This window comes from Coturnix japonica, chromosome 3, assembly GCF_001577835.2.
Source record: "Coturnix japonica isolate 7356 chromosome 3, Coturnix japonica 2.1, whole genome shotgun sequence".
NCBI classification, from domain to species: Eukaryota; Metazoa; Chordata; class Aves; order Galliformes; family Phasianidae; genus Coturnix; species Coturnix japonica.
The window spans coordinates 40858003-40880355 of record NC_029518.1 but is presented as its reverse complement, the minus strand read 5'-3'; the positions used below and the strand labels follow the sequence as shown (position 1 = coordinate 40880355).

The window sequence follows — 22353 nt, the reverse complement described above, 5'->3', positions numbered from 1 at the left end:
ATTGAAGCAGTCAGAGAGCTTTCTTTTAATTATGCTATGGAAAGACTTGCAAATTAAATCTGTACGAGTGATGAAGTAGTGCTCTGGACAAGTAATAAACCATTACTTCAGTACTCACTTCTGTTTGCTGAAGAAAGACTTCATAGTTCTCTCTGAGACAACTTTCTCTCCTGCTGAGCAGCTGCATCACTCAACTGCTGCATTCTGCAACAGCCTTTGCTCTTTTCAGTTAACATTCTGCTTTGCCCTTGCACCTACATATTTACGTCAGCATTAGTGCTTCACTCACCCCTAAGGAGTTAACTGCTTTTATTGCACGATCTGCTTGACATTCAGGATGAATAGGAAACACTCGCCCCTCCTCTCCGACAATATTTTCCTGCTCTTTAAATCTCTGTGCCCCGGACTGCCTGCAGCCTGGCACACCACAAGTTGCCGGCAGGTCATGCACGGGGACACCCGTGGGACATGAGCACAGTGCTGTTACAGAGTGTGATCACTGCGGGCGCATCGAGAGGGCAGGCTGCCTTGCACCATGCCCTCGTTCGATGAGGTGTTGAAGGAAGCTGGGGAATTTGGAAGATTTCAGAAAAGGGTCTTTTTCCTCCTTTGCCAGACAGGCATCACTTTTTCATTCCTGTTTGCCAGCGTGGTTTTCCTTGGGACGGTGCCGGACAACTATTGGTGCCGAATACCTGGGGCAGCTGATTTAAGTGAAAAATGTGGCTGGACGCTGGAAGAGGAGCAAAACTTCACAGTGCTGCCCCTGCTGCTGGTGAATGGCTCCTCCGGTGGGCACTGCGAGCGGCTGGATGTGACCTGGGATGCGGCCACCGGCTGTGCCAGCCCCCTCACCCACCACCTCGATGGCAGAGTGGGCAGCCCACCACTTATCACCTGCCAGGACTCCTGGGTGTACCGACAGCCTCACGCCTCCATTGTCAGCGAGGTAAGGAAAGGCTCTGTCCCCGTCTCAGCGCTTCCCTCTCGGTGTGGGGTTGCAGCAGGAGGACCTAAGGATGGGTCATTTCTTCGGGCACTGGTTTTCCTTACTGGGTTGGCTTTGGTCCCACAAACAGATCAGTGTCAGACTTCCAGGGAAATGTGAGCTGAGCTGCCTGGTGCCTCCTCTTACTGCTCTCATTGCTCTGTTGCTGGAACACTGATTGCCGTGATGTTAAAACAAAGTGATGCCCTTGTGGCTGGGGCTGCTGGTGACCAGGTTGGACCAGCAGCATGTGTTCTCCATGTCTCCAGTGATGAATGCTGAGCTATGCAGGTAACAGTGAAAACCGGCAGCTGGCTCCCTTCTGAGATCCAATGGGAATCAGCTGCGACTGTTTAGTTGTGTATGCTAAGGAAAAAAAGCCACACATCTACTCTCAAAGTTATCACTCAGCTTCTCTTGAAATGTCACAGAGTGCCACCAAGTACCTGTTACGGCTGCTGGTAAGCACTTGTAAGCACGGTGACATTTGTGAAGCTATGAAAAGCCACGTGTAATGTTGTCCTAGGAAACCCTCCGTGCAGTCTGTAATCATGAAGTGGGTGTACAGTAGTCTGCTCCAACTGTGTCACCGCTGCGGTAATGAAAAATTATACGTGTGCTTCAGGAAGCTGAGCAGGAAATAATCAAGGTGCAGTGCAAAACATGCCAGCACAGTTGCTGGCTGTGGCTTCTGCCTGGCTCACCAGTACTGACTGCACTGGAGCTATGCCCCTGAATCACAGAGTAGGGCACAGCAGCTAAAGCCTTGAGCAAACATGAGGCAGAAAGCGGCACCCACCCCAGCCTCTCAACTTGCCACTCTCCCCATCCAGCTAAGACGCTGCTGCTCACAGTTCTCAGGGTCTTCAGAGAAGAGCTTTGTGCCTTGAGTGCCAGTTTTTGTGTGCCACCACCAAAATGAGGCCACAAGTGACACGTGGGGAGCTGGTGTCCAGATTTGGTCTTGGCTGGTGGTAGTGGTGACAGGAGGGTGAACGCTGTTGGGCTGTGGCAGGGAAGCTGTGTTGCTGATGCAAGGCATGCTGCCAGGGTCAGGACAAGTGTAGGTCCTGGGGTCTTCTACCTAGGAAGCTGTGTTAGCCAGCCACCTGGTAGCTTCAGAAAAAAATATAAGGAGGTTCCTTTACTTTTGCATTTCTCTCCCTTCAGCTTTGCTGTGGCATGTAAGCTGTGCCAACAGGACTATGCTCAGAGGCCGTTTATGGCAGTTAACTGTTTTGATTTTCCAGCTGCATTGGAATACTGGGCACAGCTTAGAGAAAACGAAACCAATGTTTGTGCTGCCACAGTAAATGGGAGCAAAAGGTTGAATGTTCACTGGCAAACCCTGTGCCCAGCCTTTGTCCTGGGGGACCTGCCAGGGCTGTGTAGAGCAGGAGGGATGTGAGGTGTTTGGGGAAGCACTCCCACCTCTCTGTCAGCACGTTGGGGAAACCAGAAAGTAATAGTTTGTGAGTAGCAGAGGGCATTAAGTGCCTGTCCCTGCACAGGGACATCTAGTCACACTAACAGTGTCACCGCAGCTCCAGGGTGGTGGGAATGTGGTAAGGAATGTGACATGAACACCCTGACTCAGCTGCTTTGAGATCAACTGTTAAAGACCCTTGATTTGAGACGATTTAAGTCCCATATGTAATTTAGTCTCCTTGTACTCATCTGAGGTGCTAACAAATAATGACTCAGTTATAGTAGATCTCTAATCTGCTTACCCAGATCAATAAATATCTTCTCCTTTTCTCATGCATCCGCTATTAAGTGCATCATTTTGTCCAAGTATGTACAGAAATGTTTTTGTTTCTTTCAACTACCTAAAGGATTCCAGCACCTTATGTCTGCACTTTATGTCTGCTGGGGAACATAGCAGGGCTTTTGTCTTTCCACATTTGGGAAGAGCAAAATCTATTCAGAAATCATCATAGGAAGTCATCTGCTGGCACTGTGGTGCCTGATGTAGATTTGAGCAAAGTGCAGCCGGGATGATCTAAAGGTTCTGAAATACCGGCAAAGGCCTCACAATGTGTGAAACTTGGCTGAGGTCCCTCTAATTTGGTAGTGTCTTTGATGATGGGTCTGAGTAGATGTCTGAGCCAAGTACAGTCTTCTCCCATTCAACTTGATGGAGCCTTATGCAACTCCATGTGAAAGTGGGAGACATAACTGTGTACATCAGTATCATGGTTTTGGCTGGGACAGTCTTAATTTTCTTCATAGATGTTGGTATGAAGCTGTGTTTTGGATTTCTGATGAAAATAGTGATAATAATACACCAGTGTTTTAGTTGCTGCTGAGCAGAGTTACACAGAGCCAAAGGCTTATTTCTTGTGCTGCCCTGCCAGCAAGGAGCTGAAGGTAACACTAAAAGCTGGGAGGGGACACAGCCAGGTCTGGTGACCCAGGCTGACCTGAGAGATATCCCATGCTCAGCAGTAAGAGCTGAGGTAAAGGAGGAGGATGTTTGGAGTGAGTGACATTTGTCTTACAGCTGCTACCTATGATGAGGACCTACGATGAAACGGTAAGGGTTTGCAAAGTACTTTATTCGGGCATTTTTGGTGATGATGACTCCTACAGGCATACTCATGACTAACAGTCACACCTGCAGCTTGGACTGCCTGTCAAGGTGCATGAAAGCATGAGGAAAGTCTGGGTGCTCATCAGCAGCTACAGCACAGCTGGAATATTTTGGGATTATATTAGCAGCCTGGGCTGGCAAAACTTCAGTAGAAGGGACTGGTTCTAATCTGTCTTGTCTGTTGCAAGTCTCCATGACACAGATGATGTCATTTTAGGACTTGACAGCAATTTATAGTCCAAGTGTGAGGTCTGAGGTGAACAAGTGATAATTCAAACATATCCTGTTGCACCTGCTGTGAAGAAATTTTCTTACTCCTCTGCTTGCATCAGAAAATAAGTCAGCCAACATTTGCAGAACCTGCAAGTAGGACTGTAATGTTTGTTTCAGTTTCTACAGTCCCTTAGCTCGGGGGATAATGTGGCGGTCCAGGTCTGGCTGAAGATAGCACAGCTGGTCCTTTTGCTCCCCTCTGAAACAAGAAACAACCTTGAAGCACTGATCTAGTGTGATCGTTGTCGCTGGCACAACACTACAGTGTCTTATTTCCACTGTCACTATGGGATTAATATTAAGCAGTGAAGGGAATGTGGAGACAGCAGACATGAGCTCAGAGAGAAGTAATGGCTAAATTTCCTACAAAACTCTCCTGTTTGCATGTGTGGGAGGGGCTGGAGCTGTTCTTTGCAGTTACACAGTGGGGCCATGTTTCTGTTGAGCTAGCTGGTACTGGCCGAAGGACTGGGCCTTGGTTTGTCATGCTGTTCTTTGGACAGATGCTGTTTCTTAAGAGATTATATGTTTCTCTGGGAACAGAGTAAAGGCTGGCTCCATTTGTCCTGTTAGGTGCTCAGCTTGAAGTAAGACATGGAAAATGACTGGGTCCTTTAGCACTCTTTCAAAAGGTTTTACAAAAAGATTATTTCTCCCTTTCCTCTGTGTGTATTTGCAGGGGCTTTCATTGCATTAAATATGTATTAAAGATAGCACTTTGGCTGTCCAGAGTATGTAAGAGATGAGAGGAGAGCTGCCCAGCAACAAATAAACAACTCCAATTTTTCTTTTGCAGCAAGCATTATCTTAAACTCTTTGTTGCTATGTTTGACCACTTGTATGGATGCCACTTAACACATGTGTATAGGTTTTAACTATGCTACTGAATCTGGGCTGATGGATCATTGTAGGTCACTTTAATCAAATGATGGGTGAAACTCCTCATTGGAACTTTATTATGTCAGGTAATAAAGTACTTCCAAACTCCTACACAAAAGTGCAATGTTTTGAGGAGCTTTTAATGAAATGTTGTCATTCAAAGCAGCACATGTCTGCAGGGATAGGTGTGCTGAAGCATTGTGGGACTTGGTGTGTAAAGCCTCTTGTATGGTAACTGCTGAGTCGCAGCCTGAACCACTGATTGAGCACCTGGGGAAAGGACCCAGTCAGCCCTGGGAGCACAGGTGAAGGCAATTCAGCTTCATGACCAGAAGGAGTGGAGCCTGGCTGCACCTCTCTTAGACCTCATTTAAGGGCTGACTGTCAGTGGGAAAGGTTCTTTTTTTGGAGATCCCTCCTGGAGATCTATGGACCTGGAATCTTCTGATATGAGGGTGAGCAATCTTCCTTTATAGCACCTTTCTATCACACTGATTCTTCTGTCATCACATTTCTGTTGTAACACCTTTCCCATCGTATTGATCTGTCCAATTGCTATGTCTCTCAAGTACATGGAATTATAAGTCTGCTGTTAGCCTTCATGTCCAGCTGAAATGTAAAAAGCTTGTCACTTGCCAAAACTATGAGGAAATAAGATGTTGACACAAATTATGTTTCATAATCATTAGTCAAGTATGAGCACTTATTTTGTTCTTATCTTAGTTGGTTCCCTCCCCTCTTCTAAGATTTTCTTCTCTAATGACATGCAGAGATCCTGTGCTAAACCTCTTCCTTATCACAGAATGATCTAACCAATATAGTTTGCTGCTGCTTTGAAGATCAGCAAAGAAGTGCACCAGCATTGTTCCTTCAGTCGCACCAAGGGGCAATTCTGCCCTGGGACTTCATGTTAATATTCAAGCCTCCATCCAGTGCTTGGGAAGGTGTCCATCACTGGGATGTTCTTCCAAGCAGGACTGTCCACCTGCCTGTACTGTAAGGCTATCAGGATAGGAGGGACTGATTTCCCTGCCCTACGGATACTACAGAGGAGAATATCCTGAAGAAGATAGTACCTATTGCCTGTCTCATCCTCAAATGCTGAAGGAGGACTGGATACAACTCTGCTCACCCTGGTGTCTCCCAAAAGTTTCTCTAGGATATCTCACATTTTGCACCAGATGAGGCATTCTGCTGCAGCCATGGAGTAGCACTTCTGAAAGGAAACCCCACCTCGATCCTAGTTTGATGAGGCACTCAGTTTGATATGGTGCTCAGCAATGAGCCATCACTCTCACATCTCTTCTGCAGATTATTTTCTACTGATGTGAGCGACTGATGTAACTTATGTTACCCTCACCTGGAGGCCCTAAACTGCGAAGTTTAGGGGGGAAAAAAAAACCAACAAAGCAGTAAAAAGCAATCAGTCAGCTGTGATTTAGACAGATAGTACCTCAGAGTTTTTGATTCTCAACATACCAATTTTCAAAAACAAGTTAGATTGCAGGATGGTAGTGTGTATATATATATATATATATATATATATATATATATATATATATATATATATATATATATATATATATATATATATATATATGCTTGCTGTGGAAAGAACATGTACTGCCAGTGAATGGGCTCTCCATTGATTTCATTACAAGGATTCCCTAAGGGCTCCTGGTTGGCAGACTCCTCACAATGTGGATCCTATGTGCATGGACATGGCCTATGTGGTGGTGGCACAAACATCAACCTGTGCCTGGTACACACATGTCCTACTCTGAAGCAGAGAGGAGGCACCACCTCTTTTTAAGTAGATAGAGATGTTTTGGCAAGGAGGTGTCATACAGGAGGACTACTGGCTAAGTGAAGGCAGACTAAAATCCTGGATATATAGATACAAATGCTTTTCTAGTGATAAATAGGGAATATTAGGTAGAACTAAATGTCTGAAGGCCACTTAGATAAAAAGGAGATTTCCAGAGGACATGCAATTCTCTTGTAACTGTTAAATTCTCTTTTAAAGATGTCTTGCTTTTCATCTGCAAACTATTTATACAGTAATCATTTAAATGCTAGCTGCTATGTCAAGCAAAAAGAAAAGGTTCAAGAACACTTATCTGTACCACAAGCTATTTAAATGCATAAAAATAGGACTCATTCAAGTGTGTCTTCACTAATCTCTTCAGAAAGAACACACAGTTTCCTAGAAGTATTGTGTTTTCCTATTTACAAGAATATTTAAAATAATTGACTATATTGTTAGCCAAGAGCTAGTTTTCATCAGTTTTCTCAGTCATCTGAGATTGATATTGAGATAAAAGACTGTTCTCCAGTAAATACATTTTTCTCTGAATGTTTCTGGCATGTGTTCTCCCCCTCTTCTCTGTAACAGCTTGTTCACACTGCCTGTTTATAACAAAGAGAGATCAAAATACTTAAAGATTAAATGTATATTCTTTGCAAAAGTATATATCTAAAGTATATGCTTCCAGAACCAGAGCCTGGGCAGGGCTATAATGCTGCTCCACATGGCCACTGAAGGGCCTATCGTTGCTGTGGGCCTTGCAGGTTCTTGACTTTGGCCAAGGTGGTGGTGCTTGGTGGCTAGTTCAGACTTGGTGGCAAGTCAGATCTGACTCTTCCCTGGCTGTGGTGCTCCTAAGTTACCTTTGCACCTTTGGAAATGTCACTTCATGCTTTGATGGGTGGCGTGGCCTTCCCAGGATGGCAGCTCTGCAATGTGTTGAGAGGTGCGGACCAGTCCTGGGCTTGGTCTCTGAAATCAACAAATGAATTCAAGGGAGAACCATTTTCTTAATGGATTTTGATGTCTGTGTAAGCATAAGCTCATCTTGACATTGCTTTAGCAGTTTTGTTATTACGTGCATCTTTTAATTTTTTCTCATGCTGATTTTATGGGTGTTTCTGGCAGGGCAGTAATGCTCTCACTTTGGCTGTTCTGGCTTATAAGGGGAGTCCTCTCTCATGACCATCTTCTGGAGGAATAAGTATCAGAGTACTTTTTGCTCTCTAACTCGGGCAATTCTGTGAAGGGCTCTTAAATATAGTACTGTATGAGCCTGCTAATCTATTAGTCTGATACATCCATCCAAGGTCTGAATCATAAGGAGCTGAGCTGTTTGTGAGGTGCTAAGTATTCTTGACCCCTTGCAGGAAAGGGTATTCACTCTGCAGGCCATGAAATCAATCTATGTTATTTCTGGGGATTGTCAGCAGAGCGATGTGAGGACTCCTCTGCCTGTCTTAGAGAATGACATATTCAGAGTGACTCCACAGGCATTTGCTGGAAGGAGAATAAAGTGGTGCAAAGGCTTATGTGAAGTTGTGTTGATAGCTGGAGCACAGATGCAGTTTGAAGCTGGCTTTCTGCTTTGTTCCGTGAGAGCAATTGCTGCATTGTACAAAAGCTCAGCTGAGCAGCAGTGTTCAGCTCCAGCCAAAACACATTGTATATGCCTGAAATGAAGGCTCAGCGGACCAGAGCCTTTCCAGAGGACCTGCTGAACAGGTGTTGTGGTTTAACCCAGTAGGTGGCTAAACACTACACAGTCCTTTGCTTGCTCCCACCCTTCCCTGTGAGATAGGGGAGAAAACATGGGGGAGGGGGAGGTTATAACCATAAACTTATGGGTTGAGATAAAACTGTTTACTAAGACAGGGAAAAGAAAAAGGATAATACTTATGACTATATGTATGTGAATGTATATAACAAGTGATGCACCATTGAAACCAACTGATTCCTGCATGTAAGGTGTGGTGTCAAAAACTCCAGCTCCTCTTCCTGCTTATGTTGTTTCTGTACTGCTTTGCTCTGGGGATGATGAATAATCTCTCCAGGGTGTTTACATCTCTCTCTTGATCCCACAGTACAACCTTGTGTGTGGCCGTGCCTGGATGCTGGATCTCTCACAGGCTATCCTCAACCTGGGCTTTCTGGCTGGTGCCTTCACCCTTGGCTATGCAGCAGACAGGTAAAGCGTTAGCACTGCTGTCCTTCTATTTGTTTTGAGATGGAATAACTTGTAGTGACCTGCACTAAGCACACATGACCACTTTAGGGGTTTAGTGAACTTTGGGTAAACATCTCCAGTCTGGGTTAACCAAACCTTGACTTCCTTTTGGGCTGGAATCTTCAGGCAATGATACTTTCTAATCATACTTAGGCTTTAAAATGTCATGAAAGGAGCTTTCCTTGTGGTTTTCAGTGTTTTCTGTATACATTTAGACCCAGGAAGGGCAGAAGGAGACGGAATGAAAAGGATGTATTCATAAGAGCTTCCTGGAATGGTGATTACTGGAAAATACTTAAAGGAACCATTGAGGAAGGCAGCTACTTGAGGAGGAGTAAGCACAGTAGGGTAACTCTTTTCACGTACTGGACTCACATGCAGACCATCAAGATCATAGCTCTGTATGGTCTTTAACTGTGTTAGAGCTGAATGAATATCAAAGAAAAGATGTGGTTGACACCCAGGCTTGGGCAGCAGCCCAGTCTAGAACAGGGATCCCCTACTATTTTTACCTATTTCTCTCTTACAGTGGAAGGAGGAGCCTGGCTTCTGGTTTGTGTTGGTAATTACTGATAGGCAACATATGCTTTGCATAAGAGCACCCCTGTTCACTATTATCAGTTATCAAAGAAAAATCAAGGCAGAATTGAAGTATTTTATTAAGAAATATGCTCTGCCAGTGAAGTGGACAGCAAGAAGAACCATAGAATTAATCAGAATTTAAACTCAGATACCAAATTTTAACCTAGCAAACAAGAGTAGTTTTAAGGAAAACCTGATCTCTTCAAGGGATATAGTAGTAAAGAACATGGGAAAGAGGAAGAGATGTCATGGCACTGGCAGCTTAGGTTATCTTTGCTCAGCGTTCGGTTGTGCAGTTGTAATACTAGTACCTTAAGAATGTATAATGAGAGACGTTGCAGTTAACTATTAAATAATAACATGTCCAGGAGTACCTGTGTGTTAGTCATAGGCTATCTACAGCACAACTATGATTGCTGTGTCTTGATAGAGGCACTGGAGGAATGTGCTGCACCCAGACCATTAAAGTCTTTTCTTCTTGATGGCACTCAGGAAAACTGACTGAAGTGCAAATAACTTTCTACCCAGATTATTGTTTCATAGCAATTCTTCTCATAAAACCTTTTGAACAAAATGAACAAATGTACTCTCGCTAATCCTTTCTGGTAATATAAACAACTGTATCAGTTTTTAGTTTATTTTTTTTAAAGCTGCAAAAGTAACAACAGAAAAGATCAAAATGGAAATTCTAGTTGGGTTCCAGGGACATGATTAAAATTATAGGGAGGTTTTATTGTGTTTTTTCTTTGCCTTTTTTTTTTTTTCTCCCTGTTTTTCTTCTGGAATTGTGGCTTACTTTCATTACACCCATTAATACTGACACTATTTGTTTGCTGGAAAATGAGAGTCATGAGTAAGCTAAGCAGACTTGAAAACCAAGTGATCTTAAACCTTACAAAAAGACCCACACTGGAAAATCAGATAAAATGACTATGGAAGAAATAGCTTGCTTCCACAGAGCTGGCTACAATTACAATTAAGAGGCTACTCTGTGTAAACAGAATCCTCCCCCCCAGAAAAATTTCCCTTATTTCAACTGGATCAAAACTACAAACTGTAACTTAGGGGCCATAATTTAGCTCTGATATGATTGCCAGTTTTTTAAAATAAAAAGGAATCTGGTGAGAACATTACCAGTTTTAAAATTAGTGATGTAAAGTCAGTGGTAACTACCATGGAGAAAAGAGCCTCATATCCTGAGATCCAAGACGGCAAAGTTTCAGGCAGCCTCCATTTGGAACAAGGCATATTTTGAAAAGGCATCTCTGAATTTAACATTCATATGAGATGATACATTCTATCCACTATCATAATTTCCATTTTCTTTTTTTCAACAGGTATGGCAGAATCCTCATCTACCTGCTCTCCTGCCTTGGGGTTGGGATATGTGGTGTCATAGTGGCATTTGCACCAAACTTTACTCTATTTTTGATCTTCCGTTTTCTCCAAGGTGTCTTTGGCAAGGGAACCTGGATGACATGCTATGTTATTGGTGAGAATTATTACTATTATTATTATTATTATTTTATTTTTTTTTTTCTGGTTCAGAAAAATGATGGTATGAGGAATGGGGGACAAGAAGTCTGGCTATGCCAGAACAGAGGGGATGACAAATAACACAAGTCTATCCTATTGAATGCATTTATTCTCAGTGACAAGGTAGATGCATGTGAATTGTAACTTGAGATGATCCTTGGCCTGGGCCAATGAGGTACATGAGGTTCCTTACTGGGATTATTATATTCTGAAAGAGAAGAAAGGAAAGCTCTTTCATATATAGCATCAAAACAGCAGGGATCCAGACTGTTTAATAGCTCATAGTCATGGCTCGGTGATGAAGTTCCTTCATAGCAAGCTTACTTTTCATGAGAGAAATGTATTGTCATCAGCAACTTGAACGACTGCCACGTTCAGAAAAGGGAAACTTTCCAGCATCCTTCTAGAGCATGAAATTGGATGACATTAAGGAAAGCATCCTACCAGAGATAATGCATCAGATTCTTTTTAAAAAGGGAGTAATCAATAATCTGTTGTGGTAAACCAAAACACAGTGGAAATATCGTTTAGTGCAAAATTTGTACCATCACTGTAGTCTGTGGGGCCTGTGATTATTATTATTATTATTATTATTTTTCAAATGCCTGGATATAGTCAACGAATAAGAGCAAAACTGCAATCAGACATAAATGGTTATGGTGAGACCCAGAAGCCCTATGGGGTCATGGGTACATGCATCCAAGCCTTTTTGTAGCCCTCTCAGCATCTGCAGCCCAGAAGCACTCTGTTTTCTGAGTGAAGTTTCATTGTAGATCAGTTCAGGTCTGAAGTCTGGCGAAAGGGCCAGAATTTGCTAAAGTCTCAAACAGTTAAAGTGTCTTCCCCATGGAAGTTTTGCCTGGATTGATCGCAAGTACAGTCCCTGCCTGGACAATGCTCTGATCTGGAGCATAAGCCAAAATTATGTGAGGGAGAATGCAAACAACTGCCACTAATTGTGATGCAGTCTCAAGACCCTGGTCTGTCCCTGTTTGATTTGTTAGTAAATGTGCAGTCAGAGACTGCTAGATGAAGAATGGTGGATGGGGGTGGTATCACTCATGTTTGGACAGACCTCGTGACAGCTTAAAAAGCTGAAGGCAAGATGCTGGGCTAGACAGACTTGTGAGCTGATACAGTACCATCCTTCCTTATGGTTCACCACTGACGTTTTTCTTTTGAGTTAGCTTTGTTTCTGTTTTGTTTATTCTGGCTTCTATCTGCACAGTGACAGAGATTGTTGGTTCTGACCAGCGGTTCGTTGGGATTGCGATACAGATATTCTTCACCCTGGGAATTATAATTCTCCCTGGAATTGCCTACTTGGTTCCCACCTGGCAGGGGATCCAGCTGGCCATTTCACTGCCCAACTTCCTTTTCCTGCTCTACTACTGGTAATATTGCAGTCATTGCTCTTGTTATTGCTATTGCTGTTAGAACATCTTGAGTCCACCGCAGTGGCTCAAAGTCTCTAGAGTGCAAGATGTAAATTAGGAAGGAGATCTTGTGTGTACATGTACACAAATGTACATACTAAGCCATTTATCCTTCTTCTGCATGTTATACTGTTTCTTCAGTTGTTTTCTGTCATTGCCATGGCACTTTTAGACTGTGCTTAATCTTAACTGCAAGTAAGCAGAAACTGAAACACTGATCTGTAGTCTTGCTTTGGGCACAGTTTATAAAATACATATGCATATAGCTAAAAGCTTGCTGGTCTGTCTGTTCTTAAAAGCATGCATGGTTAATACTGACTTTCAGTAGTCTCTTGCGGATCTTTACTAACAACCTGATGGCTTGTTGGTTATTGTGCTTTGATGTACAGTGCCCATATAAAAGTAAGAAATCTAACTTGAACTTTGCAAAGTATTGACCGTCTATTTTCCCCCTTTTGCCCACAAGGATGACATACTGTGTGGGAGACTGAGGAGTCTTCTCTTCTAAAGACTGAAAAATCAGAATATTGCGTATAAAAGCAGGCAATAGGACTTTTCTTTAGTTAAGGCTTTAATGGGCGAAGCCCCTGTTAATGACTTCTGTTCTTACAGGGTCGTTCCTGAATCTCCACGTTGGCTTCTGACACGCAAAGAAGGAGAGAAGGCATTAAAAATCATGCATGACATTGCAAAGCACAATGGAAAATATCTCTCACCTCATTACTCTGAGGTACTGTCACCTGTCTGAGCTAGATTTTTTTTTCTAAGATTTCTTAGTCTTTTGAAGGTTCAGTGTGATTTGTGTGGTGGGCAACACTTGAAGCACCACACCAAAACAAGATTTTAAGTTGTTATGTGCAAGAGTGTTAGAAAGAACAGTTGGCATCCTGGGTTCTGACAGATTGGTATCTCACTAAGTTCTGTCCCATTGCTTTTCTTTAGAAGGAGAGAAACTGAGATTTATCTGAGTTTTGTTTGTTTTTTAAAGTGGAAATACTTCACAAAAGTCCTATAATATTGTTCTGGATGAACCCCAAGCAATTATGTTTGATACTTTCTTCCTCAAACACCAGACAGCTCTTTCCTAATGCACAGGATTTTATTCATCTGCTAAGTAATGTGCTCCATAAATCAGTCACTCACCTGAAGCAGCTCTGCTAATTCAAGAGCATTACTGCCATAACTATAGATATTGCAAGAAGCATACAAGAAGTCTGCAAATATGGAAGTATTATAGAAATGGCTAGTTGGTTTTTACCTATATCCCATTATATTTTCACTTGATGAAGTGTATGTTAATGACAGCTCAGGAAAACTATCTTTACACGGTAGGTTCTGTAGAGATGCTGGACCCTGATCTATTCTGTACCTCTTAAGATATGTATCTAGACTAACGATTTTCTAAAGTCAAAACTAGACATACTCTCAGGGCTTAGTGTGCTGAAGCTCACATTTCCATAGTCAGCTGCTTTATTCATAAGCAACTTAAGTACCATTATGATGCTGTAATGAAATTTTTTGTATGTTACATTGTTCAGGGGAGCAGGAAAAGGGTAATGATGGGGGTGGAGGGTGGGAGGGAGTGTTTGTTGGGGAAGAAGTTATACTTCACTTCTGTGTCCAAGAAATGGAATATACATAATAAGACTGTTGTATGCTAGAGAAATAATGTGATTGAGGGAGATCTGAGGAGAAGTAATAGTTTAGCTCAGCAATCAGAGCCATGTCACCAGTGAAAGCCAAAGCATGAATGTAATACCGGCCAAGGTCAGGAAGTCAGCCTGAGCTGTCCCACAAAGCAGAATGAGATGTGCAGAGCTAGCCTTTACTGTGGCAGAAGTGCAGGTTGAAAACAGTGAGAGAGAAGTAAATTGAAAAGGCTAACTAATGAGAAAGAAATGGTTAACCCTGTTTGTTGTGCTTGTCTGGGGCAGATACCCCAGTGAGGTTCACGTTTCCTGCATTACCCAGTGCTGAGCTTGGCCAATGATGGGAAAAGCTGTGCTGCTGCAGCTTCTCCTCTGCATGCAGTTCTTGCACCCCTCCTTCCCACCATCCCTTGCCCAGACATCAGCATATTCAAAACCTCACATCAGAATGCAGATGTGTTTTTCCCTACTTTTTGCTATAAGTCATATTTAATTTCTTTCAGAAGCGTTCCACCTCATGACCCTGAGGCACTCATAGCTGCAGCAGATTAACCCAGCTTCAAGCTGGATCTGTTCCTGGGACCTTTTCAATATGCAATGTGTCATCTTTGGTGCTGTGCCCAGAAGAGAGTATCTCCGGGGAGCACGTTAGCAGAGGAGTGAGTGCATTTCTCACATTAACTCACATCAGAGTTCTCATTCACATTGCAACTCCAGAGTTTCAGGTAGCGAAGTGCAGGTGTGGAAGGATAGGGCCGGGAAGTGTTATCCTTCATCATATTTTGGCAAAGATTTTCCTGTCCCTCTACAACAATTTCATTGCCTGCATCCTTTGTATGGCTCTGGATGTATCAGCCCTGTGTTTTTACTGGCACACAGAAACCACAGATGACCTTTGTATAAAAACAGATAAACGTTTCTTTCTGTTGCTCTTTGAGATGTGACATTGGCACGGTTCAGTTCTGTACAGACCTCATTAACTTTTTGTTGTATATTATAAACATTTTTTCCCAGTTGCTTGTAATTATCTTAGTATTTATTTTTCACGCTAATTGTTTCATACTTGATCTCTATTCAAAAGGAGAATGAGTCATGACTAGTTGAGTAAGAACTGCTTCATGAGAGAGTCTCTCCCTTTACACTAAGGCATTTCCAGTGTATGTATTAACTTAAATGTATGCGTTATACACATGCACGTGTGCTGTCCTGCACAGAGTTAAGACATGCAGACTTATATGTCTGTGCTATGAGTAGCCTTTGAGACTTATTGCTGAAAAACTGAGATGTAATTTGGTGGGACATAAACATGTCATGGAAGTTAATTATAAAACTTCCCGCAGAGTCTTCACATTGTGTATCTTTGGAAACATGGGCTCTTGTCTTTGAATTCCTAACTTCACTGATGTGAATAGCAAAGCTCTCCATGACTTCAAGGGAGAAAATGAGAATTTTCTTCCAGACAAATTGTTGACTCTTTGGCGTTTTATTTCTTCATCTATACAGAATGCTCAGTTATGCTTGGTGTTATTATGACTTTATTTAGACATTAAAATGTATGGTAGCAGCCATGCTGAATTTATCTTCTGTCTTTTGGAAGACTAAAACCATATTTGCACAAAGGCACAGCTGGTGGCTGGCAGCCTGCTCTTACAAACAAGTCATGTCAGCTTTGTAACTATACTATGAGCAAGTCCAAGAGCACTGCAGAAACCCAGCAACCTCAGCCTGCCCTACAAAATGCTCTGGAATGCGGCAGAAGTGGCAGTGCTTTGAAGAAAACTCAAGGCTCTGGCTGCAGAAGAAAGGCAAAAGGGAGTAGAAAGGAAGTTCAAACAATTGTGGCATTTGTCTCTCTATTTAGAAAGCTTTGTGACTCTCAGTTACGGAAAGCCATGATCAGATATGGCGATATAAATCTTGCTGAAAACATCTGTGCTACTTTGTCTCCTGAACAACAAACACAGAGCTACAGCCATGGGCACAGCCCTGGCTGAACTGAGGAGACATTTGGATGATGCTTTGCCCTTTACCTGTTGCTTCTTCATGAATGTGCATGGTCCCACATACTTTTCTGTGTCACCTTACCTTCCTGTAGGCCAGGATTGCTTCCCTGGGCTCCTGGCATGGGACAGTAACTTTGAGTCCCAGCAGGCAGGCTGCCTGAAGTCCCCCTCAAAATGCACCAGGTTTAACTCTGTGTTTCCTTCAGCTTTTCTGTGAGCCAATGAAAATTCCAACCATGGCTGCCAGTCCTTAGGCAGACCTGTGGTTGATCTCTGCCTAAAACCACCTGTCTCTTCTTTTCCTCACCTGCAAAAGGAGTAAAAGAATCAAAGGGCAGTCTCTTAGCTCTGTCACTAGCCCGTGTTTTAATGTGATGTCTCTGTAAATGTCAATAGTGAATGCTAAGGGAGCAAAATACGGGCAATGTCTTGGACAGGGATAGCCTGATCCTTCCCCTGGTATGTTCCCCAGCCTCTGGTTCCTGGCAGGCTTGGGAAGCCCCTGGCCAGGTTCTTCTTCTGACCTACCACGTTTAAAAACTACTGTCCAAGTAAGCCTCTGTGGATGTGCTTAATCCCTTTTTGGCCCTCCTAGTGTTCTGGCTCCACAAAACCTTAAGGCAGTGAGCTCCAAAGTATAGTCATAATATAATTGTATAATCAACCTGCCCTTTTCTGTTATTGTTAAACCTTCTTGCTAATTACTTCATCATCTGCCTCATTATAATTGTGCTAGAGGAAGTGTGAGCAGATTTACTTAACCTCTGAGGCATGAGAATCATGAATTCGTACTTCACAGGATTTTTAGTTTTCAGGGTAAAAACTTGCTCAGCATAGTGCTTTGTATTTGAAGTGCCTCTGAATTTCACCAGCTAAATTCTGCAGCTCCTTCACAGATCTAATTTTTCTCACATTTCCTGCTGCCCATCTTTGTCACCAGTGACCATCCCACAACAAATTGCTTTGCCTGTCCTGTGGCCTTTTCTGCTCCTAATGACCATAGTGTGGACAAAGCTATTTACTGTCTTTCATGGGATTCCAGGTCAATCTCTTTCAGTTTGCTATGAGGAAATCATTTTTCCACTCTCAAGTCAATATTTGAGATTATTTTTTTCCCCCAATTTTTGCACTGTCATTGCTAAAGAAAACCAGTGTCTGATTTCAATTATAAGCTATTTCCAATAACTACATAATGCGCCTGAGTGCTAAAAGCAGCAAACCAGGCTGTCAGCGTGTTTACTCACTGACTGAAATACTGCTGAGCACTGCATTTACTTAGATATTGCGCTGTGAGATGCCCGACGGCTGATTTTGTTCCTTGCCTTTCTCCTCAGATCACTGTTAGTAACATGGAGGTCACCAATCCCTCCTTTCTTGACCTGGTGAAGACTCCTTGGATGAGGAGGAACACACTCATCCTGATGTATGCCTGGTGAGTGGCCACAATCGGTACTGCTTGTTACACAGGTGGGACATTGTCAAGTGTAATCTCCTGCTGACTTGAAGGGACTTTCTAGCCATTTGCAGTCATTTGCCTCTCAGTACTATTTTGCCTTTGGTTTTAAGGTTCACAAGTGCCCTGATCTACCAAGGGCTTGTCATGCGCCTAGGAATTGTTGGAGGAAACCTCTACCTGGACTTCTTCATCTCAGGAGCTGTTGAGTTGCCTGCTGCTCTCATAATTTTAATCACAATTGATCGCATTGGCCGGCGCCTTCCCTTTGCAATAAGCAACATCGTGGCAGGAATTGCATGCCTTATTACTGCCTTCTTGCCAGAAGGTAATTTCCAATCCTTCCCTACGTTGGGCTATTTAGGTCAGTAGCTTTTCTCTCTGACACCTCTTAAACAAGGGCATGTAGACAAAAGCAAAAGGTGTCCAGTGATGCAAGCAGAACCAAGCGTCATGAAACAGCACAATTTATTTGCTTGTAGGCTGTCCTGGGATATATCGCAGTTATATCTTTAATGAGCAGTGAAAAACAGGTGCGTGTAGTCTTGGAAAACATGTATAAAGGCCCTGTACAGTTTTGAACACACATGCAAGGGAAGAACACACAAACAGGAAGGGAAAATACATTAATTGACTTGGAAGACTGTTAATGATGGAAGAAATCAGTGGTCTAGCTGAGACACTGTTGCGGTCCCCTCATTACAAAAGAAAACTATACCTGGGAATATATTATGACTCTAACCTCTTGAGATCTTCCTCAGGGCTATCCTGATATTATCAGGCTGTTCCAGTGGCTCAGTGGTGCCAGGTTATTGTGTGCTCTGTCCACCCTAATTCATGCTCTCCCTTCCATTCTCATCCAAGGAAGAAGGGGCTGTGGCACACAGCAGGAGTTTGGGCAATGCTGATAGGGTAGAGAAATGATATGGGTTTCAATTAAGTCATTCTTTCCTGATTTCAAGGGCATGTAAAAGGTCTGATATCACTTGACGGCTTCCCAACACTCCTTTGTTTTCTTAAAATTGTTTTTGCTCCTGTACAGCTGTTATATTGCAGCTTCAAGTTCATATCCATGGGGGGATGGGGATGTTTGGAGATGCTGTGTACTGGGTGTTACCACATCAGTGTGCTTTGCTTCAGAACAGCAAGGAACTGGCAGCCAAACAGGCATTAGAAAGGTTCATTTTTCCCCTGGTTCTTTGTGTCAACAAGTGGCAATTTCTGCTAACCAAGAGGTTTTAGTCACAGGCTTAATCAAGGGACAATAATTTTGCTTCAGAAGAGCCATGAGGAACCATTGCAGGGGTGTGATGTGTTGATGAAAGCAGGCAGATTTGGAGTGAAAGCAAAATGGAATCCTTCAGAGAGGACTGCAGGCTCACACCCCTCTCAGTTAAGTTCCCTGCAAAATGATTCCTCCAGAAGTACTTATTACAGCATGTTTGAGGACCACTGAAGTCTGTGAATGCTGGGTCTGCTCTCCTGAAGGATTTTGCCCACCATGACTCATGTTTCTGCTGCTGGGAGCCCCTGTGAAGAGCCAACATACTGTGCATGGCTCCTGACCAGTTCTCTGCTGTGGAGCACTGCCATTTGGGCACAGAGTACCCAGTTCTGGGGGCTAAGGTACTCATAGATAGGACATCTGAGGTGCCAGTACTGCTTTCAAGTAAAATATTTACACAGATAACTTCACTAGCAGTTTGTGAGATCTGTGAGGCGCTCACACAGGTCAGGTCCCTTGGCTCAGGGATGAGCTAAACTCCTCCTCAGGGGTCCTATGGACTGAAGGGGAACCAGGCTGAGAATGTGGGTTTGTTTTGGTCTTTCCAGCCTTTGCTTTTCTGGCATGTGTTTGAAAACAGAGCTTTTCTGGGCAAAGGCAGTTTCACAACATAAAATGAAATTTGTTTCGGGTCTTGTTTGATTATTTTGGACTGGAAAAATCTGCAAACATCCATTTTCTGGGTTTGACTGAACTGAAATGTTTTCATGTTCCTCCTATTGGAGTTCTGAGAAAGCACAATCTCTGACAGAGCCCTCTCCAGAGGCAGAGCTCCCCTTCATGCCAGGTTCAGGGTTACTGTTTTACTAGCCTCCCAGTCTGCTCAGTGTGTCCATACAGGAGACTGTCCTCCTCCAAGGACATTTTGCTGTTCCACATTATGTTCTGTGTGGCTCTCCATCAGAGGCTGTTGGCTTTCCAGATGGGGCTGGAGGACTGCTGAAGGGTTTCACATGAGTCATGATGACTCTGCCCTGTGGTGTGGATGTGGCCATCAAACCCCTTTTACCTGGCTCCCTATAAACAAGCAGTGTCCAGAGCCTGAGCTGAGCAGAGAAAGCCAGCTTGAGTGGCTTCGGGATGGTTGTGCCAGATACGATACCAAATGATAAATGCCAGAGAAGGGAAGTAGGAGGATGCCTGAGTAATTCAGTGTTAGGGGTGTGTCCAATGTGCAATGGATAAACAAATTATGAATTGTAATTAGCCTGTTCTAAGGAAGATGCTATGCTGTCCTGAATCACTTAGTTGGAAGTCATTTATGATTCCCTGCAGAAGCAGCTCATGATGCTGGAAAACAATAAATGCCAATCTAGACTGATATCTGCAGCAGTTTGACTTTCAGTCTGGCATGTGCTGATTCAACATTACTGTGTCACAGCTTTTGCTGACAGGGCTCGGAGCTTTTAGGAGCATGAAAACAGAAATAGCATGTCTGGGTGAGACCTGAGGCCCATCTAACTCCTGACAAGGAATAACTCAGGCAGATAGGCAGAGAGGATGTGTTTTCCTCCTACCTGTCCCATACAGACATGACTTGTCACCAAAATGTTAGAGGCTGATCTGACCAGGGGTAGGAACAGCTTTCCAAAATGTTTTTTTTTTCTTGTTAATCCCCAGATGTGTTGTTGGCTCTTCAATCCTGTTTTCAAGCTTGATAAGCTACTGTTGTCACTAATTTCACATGGCAGGAGTTTTTCTATCTGTGAGGAAGAATGGTAACACTGCCAATGACTATTAGTGAGCTCAGAGCACCCAGGAGCAGCTGTAGCAGCCAGAGACTGCTCAGTAGGTCCTACCTCAGCCTAATTGGGAAAACCCTTTGCCCCTTTGCCATGCTGTAGTCAGTGCACACGTCAGGGTGAAATCCTTACGAGAGCTGCTGACAGCACACTGCTGATGCTGTAAAGTCCCCCTCACCAGGGTTTCTTTCTGAATGGACAGATATCCCATGGTTCAAAACCACAGTGGCCACACTGGGAAGGCTGGGCATCACAATCGCTTTTGAAATTGTGTATCTTGTGAACTCTGAGTTGTACCCGACAACACTCAGGTAAGGCAAGACTTTTTTCTCTGCTTTTCCCATTCCCTATTTCACTGCTTTTTAGTAAAACTCATGGTATATACTCATGAGGTAATTTTGGAGTTAATTGTATTGGCTCATCTGCTAGTTAGCACCTGTTAAAATATCTGTCACTGCTTTTCTTTTGCAGAAACTTTGGTGTTTCCCTGTGCTCAAGTTTGTGTGACCTAGGTGGGATCATAGCCCCATTTCTACTTTTCCGATTAGCAGCCATTTGGTTGGAGCTACCTCTGATTATTTTCAGTAAGAATTGAATTTAAATATACTTATGGTTGACATATTCTCCTAGCAGAGCTTTTCTTTTAGAGCACTAGTGTAGCGTGTGGCCAGCCCCTTTCCACCATCACGCCTAGTGCAAGAGGCAGAACAGCAAATGATTGAGATCTGGGTGGTTTCACAGCATTCTGTGCTATGAAAGGCCCCCTTTAGTAAGATGATAGAAGAAGCTATGTGAGGTGTTTCAAGGCTGAAAAATCTTGCAGCTAAGTTCTGTAATGGCAGAGGAGTGAACTTAATGTCTGAAGGTGCTCACTAAGAGTAGAATTAATCAGAAATACCTGTTGTACTTTAAAATATCCCTTTAACCTTAGTCAAAGTAAGTTTTACATATCTGATAAACCCTGAATATCAAAAAGTAACACCTTTAAAAACTGGTTTTGTTTTTCTTCCATGCCCATTGCAGGTGTTCTTGCAGCTGTCTGTGGGATCCTAGTATTACTTTTACCAGAGACAAAAGGAATCCCTTTACCCGAGACAGTGGAGGATGTAGAGCAACTTTCAGGGTATGCTATGTATTTTCTAACTTTTACCTGGTTGAGGTTTCCTGAGGGTGTTCTTCTCCAATCTTGTTGACCACCATAAATTACTGATGCTTTTTGAGCATCAAAGTAAGTTCCTGTATAGGAAACTGGTAATCACAGCCTGAACCTCTGATTAATCAGCTGAGGCAAGTGTCGGGTCAGCTGTGGGAGCACAGGTGAAGGTAATTCAGCTGTGCTCCAGGAAGGGGTGGAGCTTGACTCCACCTCTCCTACACTTCATTTAAGGGCTGACCACCACTAAGGCAGCATCTCTTTTGAGATTGTTCCTTTGTGGAGATCGGATAACCAGCCTCAGCATTTTCCAGCTAGACTGAAGGCATTCGTATTGGTGAGTTTTTCCCTATAAATAACCTTTGGATATCTATTACCACCATCTTTATGATATTTCTGCCTTACAGTTCCCTAGTCAGGTTGATGCTATAAGCAGGTAATATTTTCCCAAATAGAAGAGTGAACTTTCCAGTACCACTAAGGCAGGTTGTTAAACGAATAACCACCACCAAAAACCATTGAAAGATAACCTATATTTTTCTCATAAAATTTTCCTGTGCACTTCTGGAGGCAGAAAATGATAGTGTACAAGAGAGAGAACTGCAAAGAATATCCTGCAGTTCTCTAGTCAAGAAAATGAGCCATTGCCTCCATTAAGGTGCTGTGAAGAAGAGCCCTTGATAATGTGAGCTTGTCTCCAGCTTGTGGAAGCTTCCACTGATTCATTTTATAACTGAAGGTATATAT

General features: G+C 43.1%; 1 protein-coding gene across 2 annotated transcripts in view; it reads left to right on the top strand.

The window, feature by feature from the left end:
- Positions 1-186: 186 nt before the first annotated feature.
- Positions 187-22353, top strand: part of SLC22A3 (solute carrier family 22 member 3) — a 24450-nt gene continuing 2283 nt past the window's right edge. The window contains exons 1-10 of one of the 2 annotated variants that reach the window (XM_015858063.2): positions 199-949; positions 8625-8728; positions 10687-10841; positions 12114-12279; positions 12934-13051; positions 17308-17405; positions 17540-17754; positions 20656-20764; positions 20925-21037; positions 21477-21576. In XM_015858063.2, the coding sequence (XP_015713549.1) occupies positions 536-949; positions 8625-8728; positions 10687-10841; positions 12114-12279; positions 12934-13051; positions 17308-17405; positions 17540-17754; positions 20656-20764; positions 20925-21037; positions 21477-21576 (1592 nt within the window). In that variant the 5' untranslated portion in view covers positions 199-535. Of the gene's footprint in view, positions 950-8624; positions 8729-10686; positions 10842-12113; positions 12280-12933; positions 13052-17307; positions 17406-17539; positions 17755-20655; positions 20765-20924; positions 21038-21476; positions 21577-22353 lie in introns of both variants that reach the window. The other variant, XM_032443292.1, reaches the window with a different exon arrangement.